General features: G+C 38.8%; 1 protein-coding gene across 2 annotated transcripts in view; it reads right to left on the bottom strand.

The window, feature by feature from the left end:
- Nucleotides 1-744: 744 nt before the first annotated feature.
- The window catches only part of ATP10D (ATPase phospholipid transporting 10D (putative)), a 109,985-nt gene continuing 98,634 nt past the window's right edge, over nt 745-12,095 (bottom strand). Inside the window, exons 20-24 of one of the 2 annotated variants that reach the window (XR_011437132.1) lie at nt 11,257-11,337; nt 9,979-10,083; nt 8,641-8,721; nt 5,688-5,875; nt 745-2,614 (exon numbers count right to left, since the gene is read on the bottom strand). Coding sequence is in view for 1 of the 2 variants with exons in the window: in XM_023638138.2 (XP_023493906.1) it covers nt 2,284-2,614; nt 5,688-5,875; nt 9,979-10,083; nt 11,257-11,337 (705 nt within the window). In the remaining variant the exon portion in view is untranslated. The remainder of the gene's footprint in view (nt 2,615-5,687; nt 5,876-8,640; nt 8,722-9,978; nt 10,084-11,256; nt 11,338-12,095) is intronic. The other variant, XM_023638138.2, reaches the window with a different exon arrangement.

Below are 12,095 nucleotides of genomic sequence, written 5' to 3' on the forward strand. Positions count from 1 at the left end.
AGAAGCAATGATATCATCCTTGGTCCCCCCAAATTCAGTGAAATACATTGAGTATCAAAATGCAATAGATCACGTGAGCTTGGGTGACTTTGTGCAAAAGAGTTATTCTTATAAATGAGACCCTTTAAAGGCTTAATACAGATTCCAAATCTCTTCTGCCTGAGGGCTAGATCTGTCTCAGAATCCAAAATTTTTCAAAATTTTAAAGACAAAGTAGAGTCTACCAACCAGTAATAAAACAAATTAATATTTTTGTAGCAAAATATATGCATAGTTACACTAAATAAATAAAGAGCCTTACATCTATTTAGGACATTGAATTTGTGCCTAATTTACGATGGTATTTTCAGTTTCAGAGCTCTTGTGATTTTGGAATTGTGGATAAGAGATTGTGGACTCATATTATGAACCATCAAGACTTTGCTCTCCTCATATGTACAGATACTTCACATTTTGGAGGTTAATCATTTTTCTTGGTCATTTTGGCTTATTCTTTTTATCCTTAGATTCTAATCCTTTATTTACAAATGAATATATCTCTAAATTTTTGTTTATCAGAAGATGATGCTCTCAGGGAATGAATGTCAGCTGCTATGAGGATAACAGATGATAGGCCATCACTGATTTTTCTATATAAGAAAAGGCCAAAACAATATTCTGGTAAAAAGTGTGCTTTGGGATTTTCCTTCTAAGTTCTGGTACTAATTACTGTTGGATTCGGTGAGTATCTACAGGAGTGATGGCGATTTTTTGTACATGTTATTTATTAAACAATTTATTTAAAAAAAATCATAAGAAAGTAGAAAGCAACCTCCATTAGCCATGTGGTATTTTGAAAGTTCTAGAAATCAATCTATATAAAAAACTATTTGCAATAATATCACAAGGCTACAAAATAATGGCAGACCAGGACAGTAGGTAGCAGGTAGAAGATTCAGCCCTGAGAATAACAGTTTAATAGTCCTTAAGAAGATCTTGATATAGACGTGGAACACTAGCATGGAGATTTCGTGAAGGCAATTCTGGGTGATTGGTGGGTGACAATTTTCAGATGAATAAATATAGACTTTTAAAAGAACTCAACAAGAATACATGATCTTAGAATAACACCTGGCCTTACTTCCTTATTTGGTATAAAGCAGTTTCTTTGTTCCAACTAAAGCCAGCATACATGATTTGCAACAGCAGTTAACTTGCTATAGACATTTCTGTCCTAAAACATACTAAAAAACAAATTTTTCTAAGAGCCTCATGGAATCCTCCTGATAATCACCTGTATTATTCTCAATTTATAATAGCTCAGTTTTAGAGGTTACAACTCCAGAAAAGTTACAGAGTATTGTAAAGACTATGAACCCTTAGAGGGTCTCTTGAAGATTGTTTTGAAATTGATTGTCTCATTTTGTATTGTCAGTTTTAGAATATAGGAAATTGCCAAATGGGCTATAGGCTCAGCTGATTCTGTCTGCCTTATCTATGGCCTCTGTTTCCCAATTGACAACATCTGCACAGAGGCAGACCTCATAAAAAGTCTTCTTTTGAGTAGAAGCTGAGAGAGGAACATGTTCCTATAGAACCCTGGCTTCCTCCTGCCCCTTCTCAACGAAGCCTCCACCTGAGAACACTGAAATGAGCAGAGAGGTGTGCCTAACATCTTCAGACAGAAGACCAAAAGCATCTTCCCACAGGAAATAAAAAGCTATTAATAATCACTATCTTTTAAATAATACAATTATCACCCTATTTTAGGTACACTGTTGTTTAAAAGGCTCTTGGGAATTTTTTCTCTGGATATTAACCATTTATAACATCTTTTCATGTGGAATTCTCCTGAGTTCTAACTAATCAATCTAAAAACTACTTTTTTTTCTTAGTTAAAAAAAATTCAGATTGAAGTCTGCTCATTGAAAGCATTTTGCACAGAATTTGAGATCTCTCAGTAAAATAAATACATCTCAAACGAATCCCCTTGAAAATGTTTATATTTCTAAGATAATTAAAATGCTTTTACAAAATCCAAAAAGTTTCATAAAAGCATTTGGCTCTGAATTAAATATTTTACTTCCCTAAACTCTGTCCAGGTCAAACTCTGTCCTCGTTCACAAATGTATCTACAAACATACAATAAAGGTCGTCACATCAATTTTTCCAAACCCAGTAAAATGTCCAAATGTCCCTTAAGGAAAAATCCAAGTCATTCTTGCTTGGTAGAGGTGCCTCTCCAAAGTCCCTCTTCCAAACTTGAAGAAATACTTGCAACTCTAAGGAAGATAGCCTGCTTTTTTAATCCTTTATGGGTCCAGCTATCTCTGAGGCCTTCATTTCAGAGTAGTCTGAGTCTAAAGCAGTTTCATGTACAGATAAGTTTTCTTGCTCAACGGCACAAGAAGTTGGTGACATCATTGCAAAGACAGCAGAAGAGCCAGGCGTGGGTCTTCTCTCTGACTTGGTAGCTGAGTGGTTGCCATACTTAGATGTCACTTGACCAATCTTTCCAGCCCCTCTCCATTTCTTGAGAGCCTCAGTCCTCTCCTCTGGAGTCAGCCTGTCCAAGTGCTTAGCCCTCAAAATTGGAGACGGAAACAAGGATCCCTGAAGAACTCGGTATATAAACCTAGGTTACAAAAAGCACCACAGAATTACATTCACTTCAAATGCATCATGGGATACAAACAATACTCACCAATTAGGAAAAGGAAAAGAGTCTGGTGGCCATTTGCCTCCTTGAGGTAAAGGGAGAGAATAATGAACTATAAGATGAAGATAACAATATTAATTAAATTGCTGTAAAGCACTTAGAAAACAGTGAGTGCCCTGTAAATGCTTGTTAAATAAATAAAAAAATAAATAAAATCTGTAAAAGTAGAGATACCAATAGTGCTACATCATAGGCTTAATGCAGGGTTAAATGAGATAATACACACAAAGCAGGTAGAGTGTCGGCACACAGTAAGTGTTCAAAAAATGCTAGCTATTAGTTTCCTATGGCTACTGTGACAAATTGTCACAAATGTGCCCCTTTCAGTCCAAGCTGGTAGTGTTTATGCTGCTATAGCATTTTCAAAAACCTTGTGGGTCTCCAATGTATGTCATGAGGATTTATGCCATTAGATAAGAGGGTCGTCCACAGATTTTTCCTGTACAATCCTGTGTCCTTTCCTGGTAGCTGCTGAGGTGGTTGAGGGGTCCATGGGTCACACATCCAATCCCTGCAACACTAGCAAAATGTTTTCCATCCTCACTCTTGGCCTTCTCTCTAGAGCATACACCCAACAGTCGATCTCCTAATTTTAGCAACTTTTGAAATCTAGATAGGCTGAGAACTTCCAAAATCTAGTTCCTTTGGGCTTAATAGTTCTTTTGGTTCTTTTTCTCTCACATTTTATTACAAGCAGCAAGAGGAAACCAGGCCAAATCTTCAACACTTTGCTTAGAAATCTCAGCTAAATATCCAGGTTCATCTTTACAAATTCTGCTTTCCACCTAAGAGTAGAACATAATTCAGCTAGTTTTCTGCCCCTATATTGCAAAGATCGCCTTTCCTCAAATTTCCAATAACATGTTCCTCATTTCCTTCTGAGTCCTCACCAGCAATGCCTTTAATGTTCATGTTCCTAGCAACATCCTGTTTATGACGACATATATATTTTCTAAGATGATATGGCTTTCTCTACCCATGCTTCTCACTTTCTTCTGAATCTTCACCAGCAGGAACTTTAATGTCCTTATTTCTACCCACAATCTGTTTACAGAAGTCTAGTGTTTTTCTCTTATTTGCCTCCAAATTTTCCCAGCCTCTGTTCACTAACCAATTTTAAAGCCACTTCCACATTTTTAGGTGTTCGTTACAGTGGCGCCCATCTTCATGGTCTCAAAGTCCGTATTTGTTTCCTATGGCTGCTTTAACAAATTACCACAAACTTGGTGGCTCAGAACAACAAAAATTTCTCTCACAGTTCTATCAGTTTCACTGAGCCAAAAAGAGGTGTTAAAAAGGCCATGCTCCCTCTGGAGGTTCTAGGGTAGAATCCATTTCTTGCCTCTTCCAGCTTCCGGTGGCTGCCAGCATTCCTTGGCTTGTGGCCGAGGAATCTTTGCTGCCATGGTCAAAGTGCTTTCTCCTCTTCTGTCTGTGTCAAATCTCCCTCTGCCTCTGTTATAAGGATAATTGTGATTGCATTCAAAGCTCCACCCGGATAATCCAAGATAATCTCCCCATCTCAAGATCCTTAACTTAATTATATCTGCAAAGTCCTTTTTTGCTACATAAAGTGACATTCATAGGTTCCAGGGAGTAGGACATGGATATCTTCTAGGGGGTTATTTTTCAGCCTAGCAAAACAATATTAGATAGACTTGTACTGTTAATGCTCTTGAAGGAATTTTTTAAGACTACAACTTTAAAGTAATTCTTTCTTCATAAATTCTACAAATTCGTCTTGTCCACTTTTAATCTGAAAACTGGTAATAAACAGTGAGCACTACAGAAGCAGCTCAGTTTAGTTGTGATATTGTTAAGTATACATCTACCACTACCGCAGGATGACTTGGGTGGGTTTTTCCTATGCATTTCTAGAAGGGATGCCCATGAGCCACAAAGGGTTTGTGTCCATTGTACTTTATGATAGTGTTTCAGATTGGAGTTGGCAATTTTTTTTTAATGGGCCAGATAGTAATATTTCAGAATTTGCAAGCCCGACAGTCTCCGTTGGAATTATTCAACTCTGCTGTTGCAGCGCAGAAGCAGCCATAGGCTACACATAAATTAATGAGTATGGCTATGTTCCAGTCAAACTTTATTTACAAAAATAGGCAGCAAGCCAGATTTGGCCGGTGAGCCACAGTTTGTTAATATGTTACAGAATAATATGTTAGAGAATAATATGAAATTACAGTTTTGACTCTCACATTTAAAAAGGTAGAAAAATTATTTGCTGTAGTGGTTTCAGCTAAACAGATATAAAACTATAAAAAGGAAGAGCTCTAACAGAGTTCAAAGAAGTTATAGATTAAAAACCCATGCATACTTAGCCATTTCCATCCCATACCATATTAGAAATCAAGTTAAACTAAAATGGGAAAGGTAATTGAAGTCAGATAAGGGAGGGAAGTTATAAAGTTTTCAGTGTTTACAGATTACAGTAGAGACTGCTACTTGTCCCTCAGTACTCAGTCTCCTTCTTCCTTTTAGAAACCCCCAGAGTCTACATACCTAGGCTCTGGTTAATGGGACATGAGCAATGATGGGTGCAACTTCTGGGTCATGCCATTACCAAAGAAAAAAGGGGGAAAGCTGCTCGCCCTTCATTTTCTTTCTCCCTCCTGAGGGAAGGGACAGGGAGGTGCTGATGGTTAGTCATCTTCAACCATGCAGATGAGAGATGGCAGAACAAAAAGATAGAAGGAAGTATCTAGGTCCTTGGATAACCTTCTGAAGCAAAACTGCCCTATCCCTGTGGGACTGTCAACCAGATTAGAATTTTCCATCAGAGAGAAATAAGTCTTCCAGTTTGCTTAAGCTACTACCATTCTCTGGTAAAACTGTTAAAACCAATTTTTTAATGAAGACATAGGCTGACTTCTCCAACACTAAACAGGGTGGTCTGCCATCAATTCTTAGTGGTTGCTTGAAGAATTCTAAGCCTATGATTTCACCTACTCTCTTGAAGATAAAACAAATACCATACCTGGGCAGAAGAGCGACAAAGGTTGTAAGGACACAAACTAAGTAGAACATTGGATCCAGCATGTGCTTCTGCATAATCCAGTAGGGGTTGGAGGGTGGGTTGCAAGTTACACACATGGCTCCAAAAGCCAAGGCAAAGAAAAAATAAGACAAGATGCTACCAACGATGACCAGCATGTGGATCCAGGTCTGCAAGACAAGAAGAGCAGGGAACATAAACATTCTTTCTCTCTGATGGGGCTTTGCAGCCTAGCAAAATTACTCTTGAAGAGACAACACATCTAAGCAGTGGGTGAATGGTGTAACAAATGTTAGTGAACAAAACACAAAATACTGGGGAGATAAGACAAGAGCATCTTTTGGCAAGAGCTCATATCACTGCTGAAATTCGGTAAAACTAAGTCAAATGCCATAAAGTAATTCTGATGACTACTTTATTTTGTATTGTCCATGTACCATAAGGTGTTTGGATTCTTTCAACTTTTTTTTCATAGAGTCACTCATTGGTCTGTTTCTTCTTTAAGGTGATACCTCAATCCAGTGATCCTCAAACTTTACCCCATCCACATAGGAGCTAGACATTGCTGTTGCTCACCAATATTCTCATTCTCTTCCTCTAATAAGCACTTGGGAAGACTGCACTTCCTCACCCCCTTGAAATTAAGCATGGCCACAGGTCTTGCTTGGACCAAAGAAATGTAAATGGAAGGGATATGCAGGACTTTCAGGTTAGAAGCATGGAAGAGCTGGTGTGCAATTTACCATGCTGTCTCCTTTCCTTTCATCTTGACCAAGAAGTTCCTCTTGGGGACAATTCCAGATGGCACAGCTGTGAGACACAGCCTGGGTTGCTGAGCCACCCCTCAGAGGACAACTGCTCTAAAGCTGTTTGGAACCTTAGCTAACTTTAGATGAGTAAGAAATAAATCGCTGTGTGTCACACCATAGCCTAGACATCTTCACATCCATGATAGCTTGCAATATTATTTTTCTTAATATTTTTCTTTAAACTGACTCCCTATTTAATTAACTTTATTTAGGGAAAAAAAGCAGATTACTACCTTAAATGTAACATCAGCATTACCTGTCATAGTAGTGCTGAGTCTGGAATCTGATCTATCTTTGTTACAAAGGGAAATTAGCAAGAATTATTGTGATAAAACATACTAGCCCCTGGGCCCGGCCCCGTGGCCAAGTGGTTAAGTTCACAGGCTCCGCTTCAGCGGACCAGGGTTTCCCGGGTTCAGATCCTGGGTGTGGACATGGCACCGCTCATCAAGCCATGCTGAGGCAGCATCCCATATGCCACAACTAGAAGGACCCACAACTAAAAATATTTAACTATGTACCGGGGGGCTTTGGGGAGAAAAAGGAAAAATAAAATCTTAAAAAAAAAAAAATGCCCCAAGCAGACTTCCTCTTTGACATACTCCAAAGTGTGAAAAGAGAATCACCTTCACATTCTGCAGCATCCAGTGTTCTCTAGGGCAGTGCACGGTGCCATCTAAAATCACAGTGTACACCATGGTGGTATCTGTGACGCTTTGCGGGAAGCACTGCCTTTGTTAGTCTTTTTTATTATTTAGGGCTATACTTTTCAAACAAGATCCAATTTTCTCCTTTTTCCTTTTAAGCTTGCAAAGTATTTCCCCATGATAGACATCTTCACAAAAGTCACAAATACTGCTCTTTTTTTGGAAAATGTACAAACTGCTCAGAAAATGTTGGCTAAATCTTTAATATCATCATGTCTCTAAAACAATGATTTCTTTGTTTTTTCCTTTCTTTCTCCAATGTCCTTCCTTTCTATTGAGCCCTACTACCCTAATTTTTTTCTCTTAAAATGTGCTTTTGGCAAGTGAGATAGTGACTTGATGGAGTGGACACATTTAAATGAATTGATAAAGGAAGTTAAAGTTGAGGGACACTGGGTCAAACCCGACAGGGAGGTGGGAGATGGCAATGAGATGGTGAGCAAGAGCATGAAGGGAAACTGATTCACGTACTCAGAATGGCTGACCTATTGAACAAGGGACCTTCAGAGGCCATAAACTCTAGCCTCCCCACGCATGAGAAACAATTCTTTAATGATGCGTCCTTTATACAGTCACTGTTTTTCCTGGCACTTAGCTTTCACTCCCCTTCTTCTTGGTGAGGACACTCAGCATTATGCATAGTCTTGGCAAAATATTCCTCCTCTAGCCAAAACCTATGGCTGGCGCTCAGGAAATAGAATTCTGTCACCAGGTACTAAACTTGGAGCACAATGAGGCAAGAGAAGAAAACGACTGGAGCCAATGCAGAGCAGAGTACCATCCTGACAAGCCTGTTCATTAGTGTCTGTTCCCTGGATCTCCAGAGCCACTCTGGTTCCTAGGGATGGTTTTGTTTTGTTTTGTTTTCCCGTGGTTCTCCAAGATATTTTTAATTACTTTTCTATTTATTAGGTTCAGGTTAGCCAGAACAGATTGCTGTTGCTTATAACCAGTGAACTCAACCTGGCACACTTTATGCATTAGATCCTTCAGAACACTAATAAATGTCAGAACTCATGACATTTGCTTAGGCAGTAATCACAGGTACCTCCACAATTGCTGAAAATTAAATAGATATTAAAATAGATAGATTTAGTTCTAGAATTCCCTTTATTTTACCCAACTGGTATTTTCAGGATATTAACCTTTTACTATACTTTAGGCTTGTAAGGATTGGTTGTAGCAGGTTATATGCAAAGTGAATGATGCCAAAAATACTCAGGATTATTATAAATTATTCTTTAGAAATTATTATAAATAATCTTATAATATAATCTCATATAATGTATTGTAAACTATAACGCCATTCAGCTATTTCCTGTTTGAAATGCATTTGCTTCCAGGATAGTAAATATACCTCAAAACTGGTTAGTCATTTAATCATTCATTTATCCATTCAAATGTTTTTTGAACACCTACTGTGTGCTAGTCTTGTCCTAGATACTGGCATACAGTGGGGAACAAAGGAAACATGCATCTTGCCCTCAAAGAGGTTATAGCCTAATGAGGAAGATAAACATGAATCAGATAATCACAAAATTAAATTAATAATTATAAATTATTACTAGAGCCATGAATAAAAACAAGAAGATGGTATGAGAAAATGGATAGTGAGGGAGAGGCTCTTAGAGGAAGTAGCATTTGTGCTGAGGCCTAAAATAACATTTGAACTTGGTAAAGTGCAGGGATCCAAGAGGGAAATAGGAATACTCCCATCCAAAGATGTGGCAAATGCTAAGGCCCTGAGGTGGTAACCATGTCAATGCATCTGAGAAACTGAAAGAGGGACAGTGTGGCTCCAGCCCATGAATAAGTGGAGATGAGATTGCAGAGAGAAGTGGGGGCATCATTGCATGAGGTCTTCGCGTTATCTTAGGTCTTTTAGATATTATTCCAAGTACAATAGGAAACCCCTGAAGAATTTTACCCAAAGGAGAGCAAAAAGATATGATTTTTGTTTCAAAACGATGATTCTGGTTGTTATATGGAGAAAGGCTGGAAGAGTCAAGAGTAGAGGTAGGAAGACTCAGGAGGCTGCAGCAATTGTCCAGGAAGAGAGGACAGTGGCTTAGACTACAGCAGAGACAATGACAATGGAAATGAGTGAGCAGCATAAATAATCACAGTGGTAGTTTATTCTCCAGAGATGGGTGGGATGTTCTGCATCTGCAAAGGGAGGTTGACAATAACGCTCTCATTATCTGAACCCTACACATTAGCTTTGATGCAGAGAGATACCTTGCAATCATTTTGATGAAAAGACAGCTTTATCAAGTCAGCAACTAAGTTAAAAACACCTAGATTTAAATGAATGATAGACATTCTGGAGAGAGAAAAAGATAGTTTTTGTATTATAAGAAAGGCACAAAACCATCACTTACTAAAGTCGGTGTACCAAGATTATGGCATAACATCTTTTTTTATTTTAGTTGAAAGGCATCAGCTTGGTCTTGAAGAATGCTGGTCATAGGATAGTAATTGTTTTTCCAGCCTGACTCATACCTCCATGAGCCATTCACCATAGATACCACCAAGGTGACCAGGCAGGTATTTTCCACTTTTCCTGACTGCAAATCAACCTCAACATAATGGCACTCAACAATCAGTAGCCATGAACCACCCTCCTTACATGGAGTCATTACTCTTCTCATTTCCACTTGTCTTCTAGGCATGAAGGGCTTAGCAGGGTTACTGCCAATAGAACACATTTCCCCAAGCATAGTTTCAGGCTACTTCAGAGGCAGGAAAACCACTCACCAGACTCTTGCTTTCAATCACCAGATGGAGGAGAATGATGAACAGAGCAGCTGTGTTCAGGGGGTTTCCAAATGTAAAGATGTCAATGTCTGAGCCCTTGTAGGTCTACAAAGAGAGGACAACAGTAGGTGACTTTGGAGACCTGTGCATACTCAGTGGTAGGAGTAACATCACTTTATTCTGTAGCGCAAATGAGGACTGAGTTCCTTCTACAATGTTCACAATAACTGGTCATTTAGGATAAACTTGAACATTTCCAGAAAAGAGAGGCTGACTCTCTCTCCCAACAGGCCATCTAATCTTCGAACTTATCAGTTGGAATTCCTCTTTATTCTGAATCATAATTTATCTTCCTGGAACCTTTAACTCATATTTCTGGCTCTTTAAGTTATAGGGAAATATAAAATACGTTCCCCTTAACAGAGCTGCAAACCTCAGGCTATCCTGAGTCTGTATCTCTGCGAAGTAAACATGCCCTCCTCTGTCCTATGTGTATGCCTTCAAGTAGCTCAAATGACACAATTTTCTGATCTTTCACAATTCTAGTCATTCTCTTCTGAATACACTTCACATTGCCTTACCTATATTCCTCTTGAAATGCAGTATACCCAGAAATCCTAGCTGGGCTAATTCTAGCCATTTTATTTGAATAAAGAAGAAAATGGTTAACTTAGAGACTATCACTGTTTTCATTTTTAATACTATACTTTTATTAACACTCAGATCAAGCTAGTGTTTTCTTCCAGGGGAGGGTATGTGTGGATGGGTAGCTAGATCATGCTGCTCTGTGCTTGGTGTTGGCTTCAATTTTTAAATTAATTTTGAGACATTCTTTGCTTAGTCGCTTTTCCTCTATTCTTTACCTGTAAAACAGGGTTTTTAATTTTGGGGAGACTACTTATAAGAGCTGTCATCCTGGTAGAATTAGCCCAGCACTCATTAATAATAACCTTCGTATTCTGACTTTGCCTCTCTGATTTTGATTCATCTAATTATATGGCTGGACTTTCAATTTTATTCAAGTCATTGATGAAAATTATCAAGCAGTACAAGACTAAAAAGAGACTCAAGAGGAGTCAACGAGACACTTCTCTCCAAATTTATTCCATGACCTAACATATTTGGGGGAGTGTTTATAATTTAGGCAGCTAAATAATCAACTAGGTTATATGAGCAATCTACTCTAATATACCCATTCTATATGCTGATACAGGCGACAAAGTACGAAGAAGCATCATTGACTCATTAATAACAAATACTTTGAGTGAAAGGACTCACATAGTAAGGCACAAAGAAGCAGACCAGGCTTTGATAAAAGGCATCCAACAAGGTGATCCAGAAGGTGAGGGGTAAGTATGCCTGAAAATCAAACAGATATTGGGGAGGCAGATTTATAAGGGTCAAAGTAAAGTCAAGGAACAACACAAGCCAGTACTTATTTTTGCTTCCCTAAGAGAAAACCCTATCCCTTCATTCTCTCACTCACAAAACAGGCAGGATTTGTAAATCATAGTGGAAGAATGAGGGGTGAGAGTTGAATGAGATGCATTCACAGGTGAAAAAAAATCCTGAAGGAACTTTTCTTCAGCTTGTGTTGCTTTAATCACTGATCGATCTTAAATCTACCTGACATAGGGGCAGTAGTACTACCTTTCCATTTTTGTTTCAAAAACTTCTCCACACCCATCCACTTCTCTCTATCTCCACTGCTCCCTTCATTCCAATTCACCATCAACTCTCTCTGTGAATGACTGGATAGCCACCTAACTGGCCTTTTTGCTTCCTCTCCTACCTCTAATCCAATCTTCCCATAGGAGCCAGAGGGTTTTTTTGTTTTTGTTTTGCTGAGGAAGATTTGCCATGAGCTAACATCCGTGGCCAATCTTCCTCTTTTTGCTTGAGGAAGATTAGCCCTGAGCTAACATCTGTGCCAATCTTCCTCTATTTTGTATGTGGGTTGCTGCCACAGCACAGCTGACGAGTGGTGTAGGTCTGTGCTCGGGATCCAAATCTGTGAACCCGAGCTGCCGAAGCAGAATGCGATGAACTCAACCACTATGCCATGGGGCTGGCCCCTAGCCAGATGGTTTTTAAAAGACTGTAAGTCAGATCATGCC

This window comes from Equus caballus, chromosome 3 (genome assembly GCF_041296265.1).
Source record: "Equus caballus isolate H_3958 breed thoroughbred chromosome 3, TB-T2T, whole genome shotgun sequence".
In the NCBI taxonomy this organism is placed as follows: Eukaryota; Metazoa; Chordata; class Mammalia; order Perissodactyla; family Equidae; genus Equus; species Equus caballus.